Source organism: Fonsecaea nubica (genome assembly GCF_001646965.1).
Source record: "Fonsecaea nubica strain CBS 269.64 chromosome Unknown Scaff71, whole genome shotgun sequence".
Taxonomy (NCBI): Eukaryota; Fungi; Ascomycota; class Eurotiomycetes; order Chaetothyriales; family Herpotrichiellaceae; genus Fonsecaea; species Fonsecaea nubica.
In genome coordinates, this window is record NW_019173744.1 from 103,957 (window position 1) to 124,791 (window position 20,835).

The 20,835-nt window shown below is 52.6% G+C and overlaps 6 protein-coding genes across 6 annotated transcripts; 3 read left to right on the forward strand and 3 right to left on the reverse strand.

Annotated features, from left to right (window-relative positions):
- Positions 1–1,516: 1,516 nt before the first annotated feature.
- Positions 1,517–2,434, forward strand: AYO20_08692 (hypothetical protein; the record flags this gene model as incomplete). The annotated part of the gene is made up of 1 exon (XM_022646968.1): positions 1,517–2,434. The coding sequence occupies one exon, from the start codon at positions 1,517–1,519 to the stop codon at positions 2,432–2,434; it is 918 nt and encodes a 305-aa protein (XP_022497084.1).
- Positions 2,435–3,949: 1,515 nt separating this feature from the next.
- Positions 3,950–5,340, reverse strand: AYO20_08693 (hypothetical protein; the record flags this gene model as incomplete). Its single annotated transcript, XM_022646969.1, has 2 exons — positions 3,950–4,477; positions 4,540–5,340. The coding sequence occupies 2 exons, from the start codon at positions 5,338–5,340 to the stop codon at positions 3,950–3,952; spliced, it is 1,329 nt and encodes a 442-aa protein (XP_022497085.1).
- Positions 5,341–6,215: 875 nt separating this feature from the next.
- On the reverse strand, positions 6,216–7,496 carry AYO20_08694 (hypothetical protein; the record flags this gene model as incomplete). The annotated part of the gene is made up of 1 exon (XM_022646970.1): positions 6,216–7,496. The coding sequence occupies one exon, from the start codon at positions 7,494–7,496 to the stop codon at positions 6,216–6,218; it is 1,281 nt and encodes a 426-aa protein (XP_022497086.1).
- A 1,625-nt stretch (positions 7,497–9,121) lies between these two features.
- On the forward strand, positions 9,122–10,168 carry AYO20_08695 (hypothetical protein; the record flags this gene model as incomplete). The annotated part of the gene is made up of 1 exon (XM_022646971.1): positions 9,122–10,168. The coding sequence occupies one exon, from the start codon at positions 9,122–9,124 to the stop codon at positions 10,166–10,168; it is 1,047 nt and encodes a 348-aa protein (XP_022497087.1).
- Positions 10,169–13,451: 3,283 nt separating this feature from the next.
- AYO20_08696 (hypothetical protein) lies at positions 13,452–14,800 on the forward strand (the record flags this gene model as incomplete). Its single annotated transcript, XM_022646972.1, has 2 exons — positions 13,452–14,699; positions 14,756–14,800. 2 exons carry the CDS (start codon positions 13,452–13,454, stop codon positions 14,798–14,800), a joined length of 1,293 nt encoding a protein of 430 aa, XP_022497088.1.
- Positions 14,801–15,994: 1,194 nt separating this feature from the next.
- Positions 15,995–19,547, reverse strand: AYO20_08697 (hypothetical protein; the record flags this gene model as incomplete). Its single annotated transcript, XM_022646973.1, has 2 exons — positions 15,995–17,468; positions 17,536–19,547. 2 exons carry the CDS (start codon positions 19,545–19,547, stop codon positions 15,995–15,997), a joined length of 3,486 nt encoding a protein of 1,161 aa, XP_022497089.1.
- Between the last annotated feature and the right edge of the window lie 1,288 nt (positions 19,548–20,835).

A 20,835-nucleotide genomic window follows, 5' to 3' on the forward strand; every position in this document is an offset into this window, starting at 1 on the left:
CACCTGCGTCCTTTCATCAGTCCATCGGAATCTGCAGTCAGAAGTCGATGCCGATGAGCACCCCACGCCTAGATCCTCTTCTTCCAACGATCTCCTCCTGACGAGCGGCAGAAATATCACCAATTCAGACTGCGCGAGGAAATTCCCAAACTATCAGTGGCTAGAAGTCAAGGCAACGGTCAGCATTTCTGCTCGATTTTTTCCCACTCCAATGGCTCCGTGCAACGTGGAGGTACAGACTGCGAATGATGACTGCGCCGGCGCAGCTCTGGTGCCAGATTACTGTGAAAGGACTCTCGCAACTGGGCTTCCCCGTCTGCACGCTCTCCCAATTCGCAGCCCCAAGATCAGCACCTCCGCCCAATGTCAGCTACAGTTGGCGGTGGGGCGCAGGCCAGAAAGCAATGAGACCTGCAGGCTGGCAAAATGGATCAACGAGGCAAAAAAGGCGGATTGACCTACTTGCTAGAACTGGCACCGCAAGGACAGCCGACTGAGGCAATTGGGGCGGGCGCCACCGAGATGAAACCACCTGTGACAGGGCGAGGAACCGTCGCATCGGCCAGTCAGCGACGGCCTGTAGCCGACCATCTCTCACACTGGCTCGTTTCCCCTGCTTCCTCGGGCGTTGAGGTCCGCAGTCCCGTTCCACAAGGTGCCTGCATTGGCCCAAGCACCAATCCAAAAATGCCGAAGATGGACTCCTACTCAGCACCGTCGCATGCACCTCGACCGCCCGCTCGAGCCCGGCTTCCTAGCTACAACATTGTTCGAGCCATGCGTTTTCTTCGCATACGTCGTCCTTTGCAGCTCGAATCTGAGGCGAGATGGAGAGGGATTCTGCATCATGCAGCTGGACCGAAGTCTTGCCTGTGAAAGGCCAGCTAGTCCGCCTCTTCCAGCCTTCGACTCTCCCTCATTTTTCGCGCAATTCTGGCATGAGGATATCACCACTCTGCCCACCACAGGCCCTCTTTCTTTACCTGTCACATTCCCACTACTTCACACCGCAAGTACCAGCAGTAACTTTTTTTTTTTTACAAAGCTCTCGGAACCATTTCTGATCACTCTTGTCACAACTATTTCTTCCTCTTTCGTCTCATGCACGTTTCCTTTCTCCGACGTGAGACAGAATCTGTCACCCATGAAGTGCAACAGCGAGAATAACAAAACCGACGGGGTCTCGAAAGTATTTCGACGTCACGCCTAGCATCTATTGAGACTTGCTTTGTGTGACCTCTGTGCTTCTTTTGAGTCCCGCAATCGCAGTGTACATTGAGTGTACACTTGTTCTAGACGTTGACACAGACGCCTCACCGCTTCCTTCGTACCTGAGCCCTTCCTTCTGTGCCTGATTTTGTGAAGCAAGACGCTTGCACCACCTCTGTGAACTGGGCAATCGGTGCATAAAGATTTGACCTGCTCCACGCCACGCAACACAGGGACGAAAATATCATTTGGTCATTCAAAGGAACATCTCGAGCCTCAAAATCCGCTTCCCACTCACCTCCAAGCAATGTGTGTGCGTACGAAGACCTCGTACGGTTGCGGATGCGAATACAAGACCACCGCCAAGTGCCACTCTTCCCATTGTCTAGGTCTCGAGAGATATCATTACCCCAAGAGTGGTGACTGCCGAGCCTGCAAAGAAGCGGGCAGCGCAGTAACACGAGGGCGAGACGGTCAAGGCAGATATGGACAAGAAATCAACAGGCGAAGACACTCGAGGGAAGATGACGAAGCTTCGATCGATGAGCTGCCGGGCAACGATGAGGTTGGCGACGGAATCAGTCCGTGGGCGCCTCCATCAGCGCGAGAAAAGGAATGGAACAGCCATTCCAGGCAAAAGGCGGACGATGCCTGGTTGCAGGAGCACGCAGAGCGAAACCTAGATCTGCAAAGCATCCGGGAGTCTCTGCCGGATAGTCCTCCTTCTGGTCGCGGCTCCCCCACCCATCATCCTTCTCGTCGACAGCATACCCGGATCTACTTGGTGGATGATGATGTTCACTACGCTCGTGGGGACAGCCATGAGAGACGTCATCGGCACGAGGAATCGGGCAGAAGTCTTCCTGTCGAAATACGCAGCAGAAGCGTCTACCGTCGACGGAGACAGGACAGTCAAGACAGTTTTGACAGTCTTCGCAGCTCCCGCTCGTCGGCTCGAAAGCATACTCCTGCGCCCACCACTTACACGGCGTACGAGTACAATGATGTCCACGATTCGGGATATGGTGGATCATATGGCTCTCGGGCATCCAATGGATACCGTGGAGCAAAAACCGAACCCTACGCCTACCCTCCATCGTCTCCGCCGCCGCGCGTTGTGAGCATCAAATCACCTTCACCTCACTCTTATACCCCTTACGGCGTCGGTCCAGTTAATATTGTCACACGCGCCCCGATGTACGGGTACAGCCCCCCCAGGTATTGATTCGGCAGAACGAAGGATTTTTTTGGTGTTTGCAGCAAGGCATTGATTCCGCAGGCGTTTTTGAGCCTCAGGCAAGGCTGCACAAGGCATTATGTGGTCTTTGCATTGATGCAGGCCATTGAGCATCAGTCCCTGCAAGCTTGTTCCAGTCAAGAACTATACAATATTCAGCAATGCAATGCATGCCAAGATGCTAACCGGCAGGCATCTGTGGGCTCCAGGAGAGTTTGGTTATCCATTAACATTCTATGTGTGGAAAGGCATCCAGGTTGGTGTTTGGTCAGAGGAGACACCGGTGTCTCTGATGTATGATTGTTACAATGAGGGATGGACGATATGAATGAAGCGAACGAGTGAACGACGGTGGACGGAACGGACTTTTATCAGGGGGTGTGTTTGAGCTAACGATACAGGACACGGCGTCTGAGAAGATCTTTGGGGGGACGCCACCGCAAGAGGAGGAGGGACTTCGGAGGCTATAGTCAGTACTTCTGTGTGGTTCTGGAGAGGTACTTTGTGACTTGTATCTATTACATTTTCCGGAACAATGTTGACATGGTCTTTTGCTGCGTATGGCTCACTGTCTCCGTCGAGGATGGATTTCCGAGTCTTTGGGTATGCGGTGCGGGTACAGACAGGCGCCACATGCCTCACGAGCCTAAAGAGACACGCAGTCAGTTTGCTGCAAGTGCCTGGGGCGAAGGAACTGACATCTTAGCTCCCACTCTCTCTGTATCTCTGTCTCGCCCGCGCGTGGGTGGATGTCCTCCACCCAACCGCCTTTGGTGGTCCACCGACCTCAGCTGCCCGATGACTTGGAAGTACTCGTGCGACAGATGCCCAGCCAGGTAGGTACCCAAGTAGTCAGCCAGTCTTTGGTTGGGGGCGTTAGCCAGTGAGGAATTCCAACATAATGAACCTGTAACGAGAACGCCAAAGCGAGGGGCGAGAATGGGTGGTGGCTGTGTCCCTACAGGAATGCATCTCGCATCGCCCGCCCATCCGCCCGCCATACTCTCCTGGGTAGCTAATTCCCTTTTGATAACAAGATGTTTACTCACAAGAGCTTTTGGGTGGTAGGTTCCTTGCCCGAGTGAAATGCACTGTCGTTTAATGCGTACCGCAGGGAATTGAATTACCATCAGCCACCACCACCCTTGGACTACTCGGTATTCAGCTTGATGATTATGTAGATGACGCCTGGCCGGCCGGTTTGAAACCCCTTTCGCCGGAAACGTATTACTTATTATTATTCTGACGGATTTCCCAGACGGGACGACTCTGCTCGATCTTCCTCTCCGGGTATGCAGTCCAGGTAAGATTTGGACCTCGTGCTTTGTTTTGTCATGCAGCACAAACCGTGGAGCAAGCAGAATCAGCAGACTGGCGAACCAACCTCCACTGCAAACAACTCCTCAGCATCCTGGAAACACTGACTTGCTCTGACACTCCCATGTGCTCACCCATTGGCAGCGTCCACACGGATGGGCCGATTTTGCTTATTGGAGGAGGCCTTCAGCAGAACTCCTTCTCTGACACAATGGCCTTTTCGTTCTCATACTCGCTGCCTCTCAACGTGTTCGAGTCTCCCATACTCTCCCCATCCTTTTCTTTCGGCAGACCATGCTTTTTCACGGCGGCCTTCAACTTGGCACAGCGTCCACGTTGCGTCTCCTCAAACTTTGCCTTGCGGTCCTTGCTCTCCTGCGCAAATTTGGCCGCCCAATCGATCTTCTTGACCTTGCCATCCTTCTCGTCGACGACGACGTCACCCGAAGGGACCCATTCCGACGACTTACCCATGGACGTGATGTCGCCGAGCTTGGCGACGCCGTGACCCACGGTCTTGAGCGCCAGACCAATCCCCGTCATGGCGGAACCTGCGGTACGCAGCGGGAATTTAGCGAACCGCAGGTGACGCGATTCCTTGACTTGAACCATCGGCATGCGCGGGAGGGCCTTGACGTCTCCTGGTTTGAGGGCCAGAACCCAATCCCAGGTGTACTGCGAGGTGTCACCGCGGTATTGGAAGTAGAAATTTCCCTGTGCAGCAGCTATGGTCAGCGCCCGGCTGGTACAGGTGACTGGAGCGTCGTTGAACTTACCATGCCAGACTTGTCGGCCACGGTCCATTGGAGGCGTTGGGTGTTCGGAACCACGACGGGCTTCGTAATGATGACAACAACGAACTGGATCTTGGCATCCATCGGGCGGCTCTTGGTGTCGGCGATTGGGCAGTATGCGTAGTCGGCGAAATTACGCTTATCGACGGCGAGCAATCTGGCGCGTGGGATGAGGTGGACGTGCTCGGCTGGGGACAAGACCGTGACTGAAAGCGACGCGGATATATGTAAGTTCGAGGCGCAGTATGCCAAAAACAAATCGATTACAAGGGGAGCGGCGGGGAGGTCCATACATAGCCATTGGTAGATCTCTTGCGCGACTTCCTTGACGGTCATATTTGTGATACCCAGCTCCAGATGATTCGGGCCCCATTTGGCCTTCTCCTTCTTCTTTGTTCCGTCCTGAAGATAAAGATTCACGCTGGCAAAGTTGCGTCCACCCTTGATAGCCTGCTCGCGGAACTTCCTGGCAGTCTCGAGCTTATCCGCAGTCTTGGAGTCGGCGAGATGCTCCGTAATGAGAAAAACATTCTGGCCGGCGCTGAAGGTGTCGTCCTTGAGCATATCAAGACAGACGGCCATCTTCTCAGTCTCCGATTCTTGCGTCGAGGAGAGGTCGCCGTCGTGCCGGGTGTGATGGGAGACGATACAGTCACCAATCAAGTCCTGGAGACTGGTGGCATGGGGGGTGTTGGTTGTCGGATCATTCACATAGATCCATGGGTGCCTGGACAGCGGTGGAGGTGTGGTGAAGTTCAAGAATCTGTTGGATTTCTTCCCCATCTTGGTTGAGGTTCCCACGGGATGGAGGGGCTCTGCGATAGGGTTGCTGTGAGGGAGGGGTCGCGAGGACCGGTTCACAAGCCGACAGTGAGGGTTAGACGTGGTGTAAGGACAGAATAAACGGGATCGAGATGTGCTCGAGGGAGGTTTGCAGAAACTTAACACTGATCTGACCAAACACTTCACACAGTTACAAAGGAAGAAGTGCGAGTGAAGACGAAAGGTGAAGTGGTCAAACCATGAGGGAGCACCTCAGTTCAACACTGGATGGAACTCAAGGAGGGGTTTGCCTCGTTGGTCGGGATGCCAATTGTCTCGTTGATGAGCTAGTGGGACGCTGGCTGTGACTGGCATTTGGGAACCAGGCAAGGCTGAAAAGCAACCGGTCAAATCGTCTGTCAATCATTGCCCAGAAGAAGCTGTGCGCATACTGGACTGCACCACAATATTAGCTAGCACATGAGAACCACGGCAAAGTTAAGACTACGCGGATCACCACATCCTTGTACCACGGTCTGGTCAGGCAGATTCTCAGAGTCTCGTCTCCATGAGGCGAGGCGTCCGCATGTCCAACCCTCTCCTCTTCTTGTGATAGTCAAGACCCCTCATCCTCTTCAGTGTTGGTCGGAGCTGGTTTCGTCGTTTGGGCCAATAGTACCAGGGGCAGCAAGGACTGAGGATGTGTTCCAAAGGAAGCGCTGGGAGAAAATCAAGAGTTGGCGGTAACCGGTCAGAGCTCGCCCAGTGTCTCCACATCACCCGTTGGACCAACCATTTGCTGCCTGGCCGCGGTATAGCTTCTGACTGTTTGATTCGCCCATTCTCTCACCACACAGTGGCGTGTTCGTGGCCCTGCAGATGCACCCGCGGGCCTCTCAATCAAAAGGTATTGGGCGGAGTGCGCCCGACGTGCCCATGCGCTTCCTCATTTCTTCGCCTGCTGCTACCGTGCTGGGCACCTTGATACCACAGCAGTCGCCCCAGTAGTCAGGCTCGTGCCCATATTCCTTCACATGCTGCATTCTCTCCGCCTGAGCCCGCAGTGTCTCCTCGTCCAGTTGGCCCATATCCTCAGTGCCCGGGATTAGGCCTCCAAATAGAAAGTGTTGCATGATGGGCAACTTGCCCAGCACTTCCTTGACGAACATCTTTCTCATGCCGTCTTCCACCTTTTGCCAGCTCTTTGCCCCCGAGATATCGTCTAGCATGGGGCTGTGCCAGCGCAGTCCCTTGACAGTCTTGACGCTATCCACCCATCGGACTTGGTTGAGGTACATGTAGTCGTCGCCTTCCTCGTCCAGAACAACATTGTTGTGGATCGACCTGGGCGTGATATACGGGTGCCCGACGAGCTGACTTGCTCCAAACAAGAAGGGCAAGAATTGGTAGTCGTCAAGGCCCCAAACTCCATGGCTTCCTGCAGGTTCCAAGTAGTATGTGCTCTGGATCTTTCGCATGAGGTTCAGGTATCGGACGAAAGTGTGCAGTACGATTGCCTGAAAGTCTTCTCGTTCGATCTGCTTCAGCTGGTATAGACACAGTAACCACATCATGAAATTCAGCTCGTGGCCCGACCCGTAATCGAGTCGCTCCTCAGAACCAAACGAGTTGATCAGATAGACAGATATCTCTTTGATGGCATCCTCATTATGCAGCCCCAATATGTCCTTGTGTATTCTGTCCACGTCTCTTACAATGGCTTTGTGCAAACTGCGAAAGACCGGATTGCCAAATCTCGATCCCGTGTCGAGAGGCGGATACTGTTTTAACATTCCTTCCAGGTGGTCAAGCACGGCATCGAGGTTCTTGATGGTGGTTGACAAATTCTGAGTGTCCAGCGCGGAAATTCGACGGCCGCGAACGCAATCAGCGAGGGTAAAGATCCATCCCAGGATCAGCACGTAGGTTGATGAGGCGAGGAACTTTTCATGGTCACCCGGTGACAGGATTCTCTTGACTGGCGTGGTGAAATGTATAGATTCGATCAACGGAGGAGCGGGTAATGTAGGTGTTTGGGGGGCAAGTTCTGATGAGCCAGATTGCTGAGCAGACTTTCTTCGAGAACCAGGAATCAACTTTGGAATTGTTTGAGGCGCCTTTCCATGCCCGCCGTCGGCGTCGGCATTGATGTGTTTGGATGATACCTCCAACGTCATGGTAAGCTAAGGCATTTGGAACAACAGAGCAAGGAGGAATGAGACTCGCAGTCCTTGGAGTTCGTTTTGCTGGCCACATTAAGCATTGTCAGAAGGGGGGAATTTCGCGGGTGGCGTGAAAGCTGTAAGCTGGCCCACCAACACCCGGGAATTGCTCGAGGATCTTACCCCGCGTCTGTACTTAACGGCGGCAAGGTGATATACACGAATAGTGTTAGCTGAAATCCCATACCACATATCTGATATCTGTCCGCCGTAACTTTGGTACACCCCAAAATCTAATGGTCTTTATGGAGATTCCCGACACGATGCCATAGACCTTCTCTCTGAAGAGTGTACCCTCTGACCCCGTAATCGATCCTGTCAACCCCCTTGGCCACAGTCGACCTGGACAGCTTTGCCCAGAGCTATGTAGATCGCAGCTGATCATTTGCGGTATCTGTCCTTCAGCTCTATCACAACGTGCGAACCCCCAGCTAGCTCTCACATCGTCCCAAAGATGCGGTTCAGGCGCAGACGTGTTTTGTTGATGGATACTCTTCAAGATCGCAGAATTCACAATAGTCGCTGCTGCTCACTTTGAACTGTACGATCATGGTCAGGGACGGATCACGATCCTGAAGATATCTCGGGAGAATCCTGTTTGGCGACCGCTGGGTGTTACTCGGCCTGGCGAGCCTGTAAAACCCGATCACGCAAAACGTGCTGCCATCGATAGTGTCGAGGCGAGGATCATTCAATATCATCTTAACTACAATGTTAGGCAGCTATTTCCTTGAGAGATTGTTGGGTGGGGTTTTGAGGGTGTCCAGTTGGCTATTCTTCGTGATGCTCGCCTGAAGTAGGCGTGGTAGGTATCACAGTACCTAACCTAGCCAGGTCTATTCGGCAAGGTGCTCCCCATGTCTCCAAAGTGCAGCGTAGTCAGCGGCAATGTTCCTACACCTACTCCCAAACCCATGGTAGGAGTGAGTACGAGGTACTCACAGACGTGCTAGGCAGGCAGGCAGGCTCGCGTGCTGCTTCCCCACCAAAAGAGCATCTACTAGTGGGCGACACTTACATAACAAAATGATCTCATTGCTGCAGTCACACCGCCTAAAGGTACGCTGTGCGTGTTATTCGCTGGACAGGCACGACAGGTCTGGCTCTAGGTACCCACGTACCCTACGAGTACTGCAGGATGACAGTGTCAAACTATCGAAGACCAGAGAGCTCTTGTCCCCAAAGTCTCGACCGCTGAAGGTTGTGCCAAAACACACTTCACCACAATACTGTCGTGCTCCCTTATCTCTATCACGCCATAACCTGGACTCTTGCACAACACTCACAGCTTACGCCATTTTGCCAACTGCCCCGAAATATTCCCCCCAAGACTCCATGATCGAAGCTCATTCGCTCTAGTGAGCTCCCTGGAACAGTCTCTTCACTTCGGGACTGTGAACAACTAACCATTGGTTCTACTCCCCACAGCTCAATATCTCCCAGTCTCCCAGTACCGGAAGAGCTATCGGTCTCACATTCCAAGGACCACTAACTAGAATCGTGATCCAGACTCGTTGATATGAACCATCCCGGTTCCGAGGCTGCGGATACCATATGTTTCCCCACCAAGCTATGAGGCCATGGCATCGCTCAAGCACGACGATAATGGCGACCCAGAATCCCTTTCTTCTTCTTCAGACATAACTCCAGAGTCTGCAGCGCAATCGCTTCCTCCGAGGCGGCAATCTAGCATTCGATTTTCTGAGAGTACCAAGTCACATTCTCAAACGCCCATGTCATCCTATCGTCGAAACCCCAGCGAGTCGGACGAGATCACTCCCATTCGAACGGCGAACGGACAGTCGGATCGACGGTATAACACTACCGACGAAGGGACTCCCCAAAGCACCCTAGGTTCTTCAACCCTCGGCTCCTCCACCCTTGCAGGCACCGGGCAGGAGGACGATCAAGATGATGGGCAGAAAGACTCCAAACATTCCTGGGCACCACAGTGGTTGAAGAAAATCCCTGAAAAATATGGCTCGGTCACATTGGAGAATAAAGGATCTGTGGCCCGGGACCATCTTGCTCTAGAGAGAACCTTCCTCGCCTGGCTGAGGACTAGCCTAGCCTTTGCGAGCATCGGCATTGCCATTACCCAGCTCTTTCGCCTCAACACCACGATCCAGAGTCGCAGTGAGTCTCTCAGCATACGACAAACGATACCCCTTTCGCCCCTTGTTGGGCACTCCATGCCAGCCGAGCTACTGCCATTTCTCCAACAGTTGGCAGCATCAGTTGCTGAAACGCCACCGTCGAATCCGACCCTCGGTCCTACCCTCCTAGACCAACTACTTCTCCTTCCGCCACGCGGTCTAGGCAACGCTGATACTGCCAATGACCATTCGAGCGAAAATGGCGCGGAGACCGTCGCATCAAATAACATTGCTGCCACGAAACTGCGCCATGTCGGAAAGCCGCTTGGAGCCACATTTATTGCCATATCGATTGTGATCCTGTTTATCGGCTTCCATCGCTACTTCGAAGCCCAGCACTGGATCATTCGCGGCAAATTTCCAGCAAGCCGAGGAAGCATCTTTGCTGTGTCTTTTATCACGGGTTCCCTCATCATTGCGAGTTTTGTCGTGGTGCTCGCGATCTCATCGACAAGTTATGAGAAAAAGTAGTACCAGGTCATGTGTGATATGGTAGGATGGCACGAAGTCAAATCCTTGTTTTCCTGTTTCTGATGGATCGGCGCATTGCTGGACGCGTTGTTTTGGCCGCTGACGAACCGCGAGCGCCGGAGTTCCGGATTTGTTCAGCTTCATTGGGAACCCTGATACTTTTTGATTGGAATAAAAAAAGCCAGAGTGGGCTTAACTTTGTCACTCCTACGAGGTTAATCAAAGGAGTTTCTCAGAGGCATTGCCACATTGATATCCGAAAATTGGTGGAGATGGACGTTTATTTTCCGGTGCAGCTACAGCAAGTCGCTTTGGCTTGACCATGGCATGTCCTTCCGCGTGTGTAGAATGCACGTACAGGACATGGGAATTTGATGACCAGTGCTTGGTACAGTCGATGGCGGCATTCGCGGGTAGGCAAACAGGCACGGAGTATCTGATCCATAAGGTAAGGAGGTTTCATATTCAGATATAGGCCTTTGTCGTCCTACTTACGATCACGGAATCTTGAACCACTGGTACTGCGATAAAATACACAACAACTAGGCCTCCCATGCACAACGTAGTCGTAAGCGCACAACTCATCAGGGGACGGAGCACGTATGCATACCTCATATGAGTACTTATACACGTAAGCAGTGAATTGACTATCAACATCAGCCAGCCCCTACCGAACTGTGGCGCGGTAGGCGAGAAGGGCGTGTGGCTCGGAAGATTTCTCAGCTATGAAGTTGCTGCAAGTCATCACGATCGCTCCTCGCTTGGTATCTTGGCTTTGGGGGCTCATCGATTTCCAGCCACCATGTATTGTTTGCTTCCATGGTCTCCACGATTACGAGTACTCGGAGTTGTGTGCCGGCATGCTCGTGCGTGGAAGGGTAAAGTGCTCGCATGCGTGCACAAGATTGCAGGATCATGCAAGTCCGGGAGGGTGAAACAAGACAAGCTACATGGCGTCTGGGAGGCTTTCTGAAGGCGCTTGATAAGGTTGTGCCATTTTGCGGTTGTGGTTGGGTGACAATCGATAAGGGCCAATACCGCCACATCTTAGGGGCTTCATCTCAGTAAAGGCCGCCAATGATCTTGCTCGGATCAAAGTTTTGAGGCGTTCCTGGTGATGTCTGGCTGTTTGACCTTGGGACAGTCCCGCGATTTCTCAGAGTACCGAGTACTTCGTACGAGTATCCCCTTCTCCCCACTGGTTCCAGAAACCAAACTCCTTAGCGAAGGCCACGATAAAAACGTGCGGTGGCTTTAGGGAGCTTGAAACCGTTGTCGTAGCCACGCTTTGTGAATATTCGAGGTCGCAGCGACGCAAGCACCTCGTACGTCCTTGATAGAACCAGGGGACGGCTCCTTGCAAAACAGTAGGTACTCCGTACAAGTACGTAGCCTGTGTCATTCAACCCCACTCTAATCATACGGAGGTTCTCATCCTCTCCAACGAGATCCAGTGTGGAGAACAGAGGTCTTGCGTCCATCGCCAGACGCGTGGTCAATAATGGCCTGTGTAACCCGTTAAAATCACTTGTAGTACTGGGGAGCAGAAATCGACTGGCTAATATTTTTGATTTGGGCAAGGGTGTCATCTGAGTCTCACAAGGAATTGGCTGCCTGGATGTAAGTCGCACAGCTTAGGCAATAGAAATAGTCACAAACGGATGGATGGACCGTGTCCTTGACGAAGTTGGATCTGCTTGGGATCAGAGTCATGCCCGAATTGCAGGCTCCAACAAGCCATCCATATTATCCAGAGCTCCATTCTGTGCGGGTCTGTTCATTCCAGCTTTTAGGCATACGAGCACTTCCTTGTTCGTGCCATGTTGAGTGGTAGAGAATGGTTTGAACAACTGGTCCCAGTGGAAGGAACAGTACTGCCACAAGTCTCACGTATCCGGTCACACATCCAAGTATTGCTTGTGGTATAACTTCCCCAGATAGGCCCGCTTGTGTACGGGTAGAGTAACCATTGTCTCAAAAATATTTTGTGCCCGCAAGCAAGTCTCTCGGCAATTACGAGGACTTGGTTCGAAGATATGTGCCAAGATGTGCAGTGCTTGCCGTGTCCCGGTATCTTTTCGATCGTATGCCAGTAGGAGATTGGGGGTATAGGAAGCGAGTCCCTTGTAGAGTGCATGCGTACGACAACAGAGTAGAGGTTGCGTGGCCTCTATCTCGGGCTGCGTTGATCTGGGCTGTGGAGGAGCGTAGCAATGTCTCTGAGAGGATGATTAGCTTCCTTATCGCCTGCACAATCATTCATAGGCTCGTTTCTCCCCTTGACACCACGACCTTTTTATCACCACTTTCGCCTGATCATTGTATCCACGTTGAAAAGTCAAGGCCAATGCCAACGGTCTGAAGGGGGCTGTTGTTGGCCTCTGGACGGCCGTTGCTTTGTTCACATTCGTTTGTCTGTAGTCAAAGTCCCAAGCCAATGACAGTGCCACTAGGTAGGGATAGCCAGCTGCATGATGGGACAAAATAACTTTAGATCCCAAACTAGCTTTGTTAGCGGGCGATCGAGGGCGCTCCTAGTGGGGCTGCAATTTCTTTGTGGTGCAATCCTCGTGCAGTCCTTTGAACCTCCAGGGGTTGCCAATGGACAGGTGCAGGGGTGCGCTCCAGGCTTTACCTGTTCCTGAGCGGCAACTAACTGGGCCACCCCCAGACACAAAGGAATCACCCCCCGAGAGATCATGGCGCCCAGGATTGCGTCTGTCGTCTCCCCTTTCCCTTTTCTTTCCCAACCTGCATAACGAGCTCGTTCCATTCTAGACCCAACTGAACACTGCATTTTCACTCTCGTTCACCACGACTGTCCTTCTTTTGTCCTCTACTCATCCTCCTCTCTCCGTCGCCCTCAGTCGGCTCACGTTCATTACCAGAGAGACATTTCTCTCGTTCGCTCCTTTTGCACAGAACCTTTGATCGAACCGCCAGCCTCCCTTCGGATCCCTCGCTCCGAAAATCACCAGTGAGCACTCGAGCCTCCACGTCCAACATTCCAGCACTGATCATATGAGTCTCTGGCTTTGTATGCCCTCCTGACCTGCAAACGGCCTCGAACCGCCCCTTGCTTTATTCGCCTCTTTCACGGGCAAATTCATTCTCAAAGATTGGAATCAGACAAAGAACTAACACGCGGGTCGTGCATCCACACAGGGTCGTCAGGCTTGATCTTTTTCAGTCTCACATAGCATACACTTATCACGGTCCCTTCATAGCCGGTCTTTGAGAGACTGTTGCGTACACCCTTTTCGAGAACCATACCGGAGTCAATATGAGGTTCTCATCGGTTGCCTTGACGGCAGTCGCTGCCTCTGCCACCCTCGCCCAACCTCACGTTCACAAACATCGACACGTGCACGAGCACAAGGAGCGCGATGTGACCGAGACTGCCTGGACAGCAGGCCCGACTGCCTATGTCTATATGCTCAATGGAAAACAGCTCTCGGCCGGAGAGGTGTGCGAAGGGTTGGAGGATAACGAACTGAAGTTTGTGGATGGTCAAGATCCTGGTGTTTGCTCGCAGGTTTCAACCACTGCCAGCACCTCTTCGACTTCCTCGACTTCCACGGAATCGAGTACGACCCCTTCAACCACCACTACCTGGTCGGCAGCTGCCTCTTCCTCTCCACCAGCCGAGTTCTTCCAAAAGCCATCCTCGGCCGCTTGGCCCAGCCCAAGCGATTCTGCCAGTTCCAGCTCTGCTCCTCAGTCTTCCTCCGTGTCCTCGGGCGGCGCTGGTATCACTGCTGAATTCCCGGATGGTCAACTCGATTGCAGCACTTTCCCCTCCGACTATGGCGCCATTCCTCTGGACTACCTCGGAATGAAAGGCTGGTCTGGGTTGCAAGCGGTCTCTATCGCTGGCGGATTTGTCAACCATATTGTGACGGGTATCTCGGGCGAGTCTTGCTCAGAGGGAATGATGTGCTCCTACGCTTGCCCTCCAGGCTACCAGAAATCTCAATGGCCCTCCACCCAAGGTGCTACAGGTCAATCCGTTGGCGGCCTTTCTTGCTCGGGCGGCAAGCTTCATCTGACCAATCCAGGTCTCTCAAAAAGCCTCTGCATTCCTGGCGTTGGTGGCGTCCAAGCCACCAACAACGCAGGCGGTGTCGTTGCTATCTGCCGTACAGATTATCCTGGGACCGAATCCGAAACCATCCCAGTTGAACTCCAGTCTGGCGAAACAGAGCAGTTGACTGTTCCCGATGCTGCCTCCTACTACGAATGGCAAGGACAATCAACTTCGGCCCAGTATTATCTCAACCCTATTGGAGTGTCTGCTTCTCAAGGTTGCCAATGGGGATCACCTGGACAGAACATTGGTAACTATGCTCCCATCAACTTTGGTGTGGGTGCCAAAGGAGGTATTACTTGGCTATCGATCTTCCAAAACTCCCCAACAACCAATGCCCAATATCAAGGCACTGTTGAGTTGAAGGGCAATTTGTCCGGGTCTTGCAAATACTCAAACGGACAATATTGTGGTGCTAGTGGATGCAACTCTCAGGGATGCACTGTAAGTCAACTCTCCAATTCTCTCTTGGACATTGAGTGAGGCTAACCTCGTCACAGGTCTCCGTCATATCGGGCACTGCCACCTATGTTATCTCCGACTGAGCAAAGCATCGGAACAATATCTCCGTGTACATGTTATGATATTCTTTGCTTTCGTATCGCATATCACACCTGGCGTTGACGTCTGGTTTTCCCTTGCTCATTTTTCATTGTTGGTTAGAGCGTGGTGGGACCTTCAGGATCTACAGTGGTCAATGATGTCTTGTTGGATATTTGGTATATCGAGAGAGCGGACCTCGGGGGGCAGGTGGATTGAAATGTGCCACGGCAATGTACTTGTTCGGCTTGACCGTCCGCCACACGTGGGATACTATCAAATCTGGTCGGCTCCGTCTCCGTGTACAAGAGGCCCATTCTGCTGGAGATGGAACAGAAGGAATATCATCAGGGACGAATCGTGGTTGCTTGATGTTGACTCATATTTTCTGCGAGACAAGCGAGGCTCAGGCGATTGTGGAATCAAGGGCAAATGGAACTAATCGCAGGAAGATTTGGTCCGATTGAAGATGTGACGACTGACTACCTCTACTTGGTCAAATCTTTGATCAGCTGCGGTGTCATTTGCCTCTCTACACACGTCTAGTTTGAATATCAGTATCAGGTACTTGGAAAACGGATCAGCCTGATGTAAGGAATCTCGAGTTGGAACAGGGGTCTCAGAGCCTGGTTCGGCCGATGTATCACATGTTCCAGTATCCAACAAGCTTGTCTGGATGTAGCAATAGTGTACAAATACTACTAGAGGGGGTTCATGCTCGCAACTGCGAGTAGTAAACATATTACACGTGATTTACCCGAACAGCGCGAGCGTGTCGAAGTTAGTTTTGTTTGTTATTGATGTGCAAGGAGATGCAAATCCCTGGAAGCCACGCGTGGGTCTGGATCTTCTTCAAATGTTCAATCTCATCCTGAGACGATCACAGCCCCCGCTTGCTCAAATCACTTCCGCTAGTCCACGACCGTTCACCTATGGATTCCAATCCTTGGGACCAGGGCTTATGAGTACTCGTAGGTACCCATATGGCCATATGGAGCGATAATCAACAGTCGGACATTGCATCCAAATCGGGAGGTCCTGTCAAGAGCATCTGGTCCTTCCTGGCTTGTGCTGTGAGAACCTCGTACTCCGTAGGTACTCGTAAAGAAGAACCACAACATCACCAACCAATGATCGACACCCTTCTGCCAGCTACGAGTACAACTAGCAGGTTGACGGCCAACTCTCAAATTCATCCCTCATACTAACTTTGGGAGAACCTGCAGGACAAGAGTCCACTCTCTCTCCCGGCACAGAACCTGATCTTCTTCCTCTGTGCTGGGGCCACACGCCGCAGTTCCCACTCCCGCGACGTCTGCGTCGAGCCGCCAAAGGGCCCCTTTCCTCCGCTTGCCTGGCTCGAGTAGGTCGCATGGGTGTTTTGCCATCTCGACCGTGGCCGCGTCGTAGAGCTGCGTGGAAAACTGCATGTGAGGGCTGTCGCGCTCAGGTGTGCCGGGGAGATACGTCGCGCGGAGGACGGGGAAACGACTTGTTGGAACTGGTGTCCTCTTCCCATCAGCGAGGTCGCGTCCGGCTTCCTCGCCGCCATCGTCTCCAGTGACTGTGGTGGGAGCGGCATCAGCTAATGTTGCTGCAGCGACCGTGCACCATCGGACATCACACCGATTCCCATTCTCTTGTGGCACCTCATAGTGCTCCGCCATGTCATCGATGTTACATTGCCAGATACCCATCTGCTGAGAGAGGTACTTGTCGTTGTACGATTCCAACGGCCCGCGGCCAAACCATTTGACATGTTTATATTCTGGAGCGAGTTGGATGGAATGCCCGACTCGAGGGAGGTTGCGGGGATGCGAGCCACGTGGTATAAGTCGCGTGTGGATTTGTATTGTCAGCCCAGACTCTGTACCTGCGGCGGCGGAGGTGCTGTTGGGGTCACTCGACCCCGACCCAGGGCTCGAAACGGTACTGATTGTGTAGGTAGTAACGGCGTCGAAATGCCAGGCCTGACTCGGTGGAGAGAGCGCATGTTCGGCCTCCAAAGTCACCGCCGAAACCTCCACGCTTCCGTTGGCCGGGGATGTATGGATCGACGTCGAGGCAGTCAGGCTCGAACGCACGCACGCTTGGAAACTCTTCAATCGACTTGTCATCATATGCAACCCGTATCTTTTCCATTCATCCGACTGCCATGCGTTGTCATTGTCCGTCGGTGGCCGCCAGAAGTCCAGGGACAACAGCGGCGAGGGTGAAGCTGGGTTGTGGCTCTCAACACGCGTATCGGCAAGGAGTGGGTTCGAGTTATGGATCAGCGAGGAGAGTTGGCCGCGGACCCGGTCAAAGGTGACGGTGGTCGAGGAGTTGCAGATTTTGTACTCCAGGCTGGTTGCGGAGAATATGAGCGATGGTGTGCTGGAGGAAGCTGGTGTAGATGTAGGCGTTCCTGAGTTGCTTCCATGCTTCGAGGAGATGGTGCTGGCTTGGGATGGCGCGGGATCTGTGGCAAGCGCTCGCAGTGGACTCTGATACCAGGCTATCATCTGGCCGGCCTTTGCCCATGGGGTATCCCTTTTCAACCGAAAGGTAACCGTGAGATAGCGCTCGTGGGTACCCTCATGTTTGAAGATATCTTGCGGCAGATGAATTCTACCCTGCTCCCCAGGAGAGACTGGAGGAATGGCCAACACCCCGGCAGCAATGAGATTAGAGCTATGCACGAACTCGTCAGGTATAGCTCCATATGATCATCTGAAACGAAGACAAGGGTAGAACAAACCTCTGGCCATGTTCTTGAACATTGTAATCTGCTCTGACATGTTCCAATCCGATGAAATCGTAGTGGTTATGGACAACAAGATCCTGCCTGTCGAGCACGGCCTCGATTGGCTCGTATATCTTCCTCAGTTCTACCAAACCCCGTGAGGGCGTATGGTCACTGTGGCAGAGGCCATCCATGACAAAAGTGCCATCGTTCGGCACGTCACCAAAATCGCCACCATGCGCATAGTATTTCTTACCGTCGACATCTTCTTTCCACAGTCCATGATTCGCCCATTCCCAGATGAACCCTCCTTGGAGCCGTCTGTGTGAGCGGAAAAGGGACCGGTAGGAGTTCAAAAGCCCGGGACCATTGCCCATTGCATGAGCATATTCGCATAGTATGATGGGCTTTTCGAAATCATCACCCTCGGACTCTGCTTCTCTCTTCAAGTCAGCAGGAGACGTGTACATGTGTGAAATCATGTCGGTCGTTCTGGCTTGCCAGTCTGGCTCGTAATGTATCAGGCGGCCGGGATCGCGTTCCTTCGCCCACTTGGACATGGCAGCATGATTCCGGCCATAGAATGCTTCATTTCCCAGCGACCAAATGATAACGCTTGGATGGTTCTTGTCACGTTCGACCAATTGATACATACGGTCGAGATACGCAGACTCCCACTCGACGTTGTCCGAGGTGTAATCTGCGGCGTCCTTCGATGTACGCCGCACCTTTTCCTCATAGTTTAGACCTTCGAGGTTGAGCCCTGAAGCCGCCGCAGCTGCGAAGCCGTGGCATTCGAGATCTGCTTCATCGATGACCCACAAACCGAGCTCGTCGCAGAGCCCAGGCAGACTCGGATGAGAAGGGTAGTGGGAACAGCGCACTGCATTGATATTGTGGTTCTTCATTAGAAGAAGATCGCGACGGACCCAGTCGGATGAAACTGCACGGCCGAGGTGCGGATGGTTGTCATGGCGGTTGGAACCGTGGAATAGAATGGCTTTCCCGTTGACGCGGATGTTGCCATTTTTGACCTCAACGGTGCGAAAACCCACTGCGTGGTTGATGGAATGAATCGCGTTAGCACCGCCCGTAGCGGACGAAAGGCGTATCTCTAGGGTGTAGAGATAAGGCGTCTCTGCAGTCCATTTGTGTGGGTTCGGGACTTTGATTGAATGTGAGTACTTTGTAGATTTTGATGCAAGGGGAATGTGCTTCTCTTTCGTGATAAGTTTGCCATTGGTATCTCTGAGGTCTAATGACAGGAGGCATTCATCTTGTAAAACCAAGTCGATGTCAATGTCCAGTGCCGCATCCTCGTACTTTTCGTCAAGCTGCGTCTTGATAAAGAAATCCTCGATTCGCGCCCGGCCTGGAAGCGCTATGAGGTGAACATCGCGAAAGATACCGGAAAGCCACCATTGATCTTGATCCTCAATATAGCTTCCAGAGCACCATTGAAGAACTTTGACCAGAATATGATTGGGCTTGCCTCTTCGTACATGCTTCGTGATGTCGAATTCTGCTGGGTTCCTACTCCCTTGAGCATAGCCGACCTCCTCTCCATTCAACCACAAATAGAAGGCGCTGTCCACGCCGTCGAACCTCAGTCTCAGCTGGCTGTCCTCGCTGAACGTGGAGGGCAAGTCAAAGACTCGACAGTACGTCCCAGTGGGATTCTCCGTTGGTGCGTCAGGTGGACAGACGGGAAAGGGATAGACAATGTTGGTATAATGAGGTCTGCCATAACCCTGCAACTGCCAATGGCCGGGAACATCGATGGGTGCCCAAGCGACATCCTGTGTTTCGGGCTCAAAAGGGGATCGGCTGCTGAATGTTTTACAATCAGGCGCCTGTTGGGGAGTTTGGGAGTAATTGAAAGCCCATTTCCCGTTCAAACAGACCGCCGTATCCGGAACATAGTAGGATCGAGGGGCAAGACGGTTGCGTTGAAAGATTTTCTGATTGCACCAATCTGGAGTCGATCGATTCTGTGCTTGCATCGGCGTAGTATGGGCCCCCTCCATTGTGCGGTTTCCTTCATCATCGTCTACCAGCTGCATCTTCAAAGGCAATGAACCGTCAAGTGTGCGGAGAGGTAGCTGTCCTGACAGTGTTGTGTCCCCAGACAAGTGCCAGCGAACTTGACAAAGTCGCGCAAATCAATTTGGTGAGACCGGGCCAAGATCGCCAGGCCATGTACCGAGTACGTGACGACCAATCCGAAGGAGTTCTCACAACACATGAAGAGCGAGCAGAAAATGCGGGGTTCGTAAGGCTGAACATCGGAATACATTCCTTCTTCGCATATGACGAGGCTGCAGCCTTGTGCGGGTTACGTAAGTGAGATCAAGACTGCACAAATAAAATCCTTCCGCCATGGGTGTCATCAGGGCCAGTAACTTGACATTCCCAACGGGACATATGGTATGTACTGGCAGTTCATGTTGCGATAGCCTCCGGGCAATGACATAACTGCTACAATACAGTGGGAGCCAACTGGAAGAAGGGCATGTAAAGCGCCTGTATGGGACTTCCGGAAACCCACTTTTGTCCTTACCACCATCGCTGTGGTCAGTCTTAAGGATATGGGGAAATTTCTCTTGTAAGAAACAGCAAGACGGTGTTTCTAAGGCATCTGCCAGGTGACATAAACCCTGCTATTCACTCACCATCAAATAGATGGAGTAGTCTGGTCCGGAATAGGGTGTGTTGAACCCCAGGTTTGCCCTCATTCACCAGGTCACCGCAGGGAGTTGCTCCCGCCGCCATGTCCAAAGCCAGGATATTACCAGAGACTAAATACAGTTAGGCAAAATTGATCGTCGTGTAAACCAGAAAAGGATGCAACAACGACATGGTGATGGTGGCCAAGTCAGTTTGACGTCAGAATCAAGAAACAGAACATCACCTGGAAAGATCCCACATTCTCTCTGCTGTATCGAGGTTAGCGATGCCCAGGTCGACAAGTCCGTCAAGAGCATGGCCCATCTTTGGAAGTGGTCCACCTCGACCGGTTCCGATCGACACCTACTTTGCACTTGTACAAGTATGATTTCGAAAATGAGGGGCATGCAGAAGGGGCGGAAGTGGGAGCCCCGGAAGTGTTCTGGCAGCTTCTTTTACTTCCGGTTCTTGGGCGGATTTCTGCACATGTGAGTGCTATACTCCGCCGAGTGCCAAGCCTTGATTCCTCAGTCCCTCCGATATTTCCCGACAACTACCCCCATGGGAATATCAAGTGTCTTGATGTTCAGACAAGCAGCATAGACTTGACACCAAATCACGATCCACCGATCTTGCCGGGACCGCAAT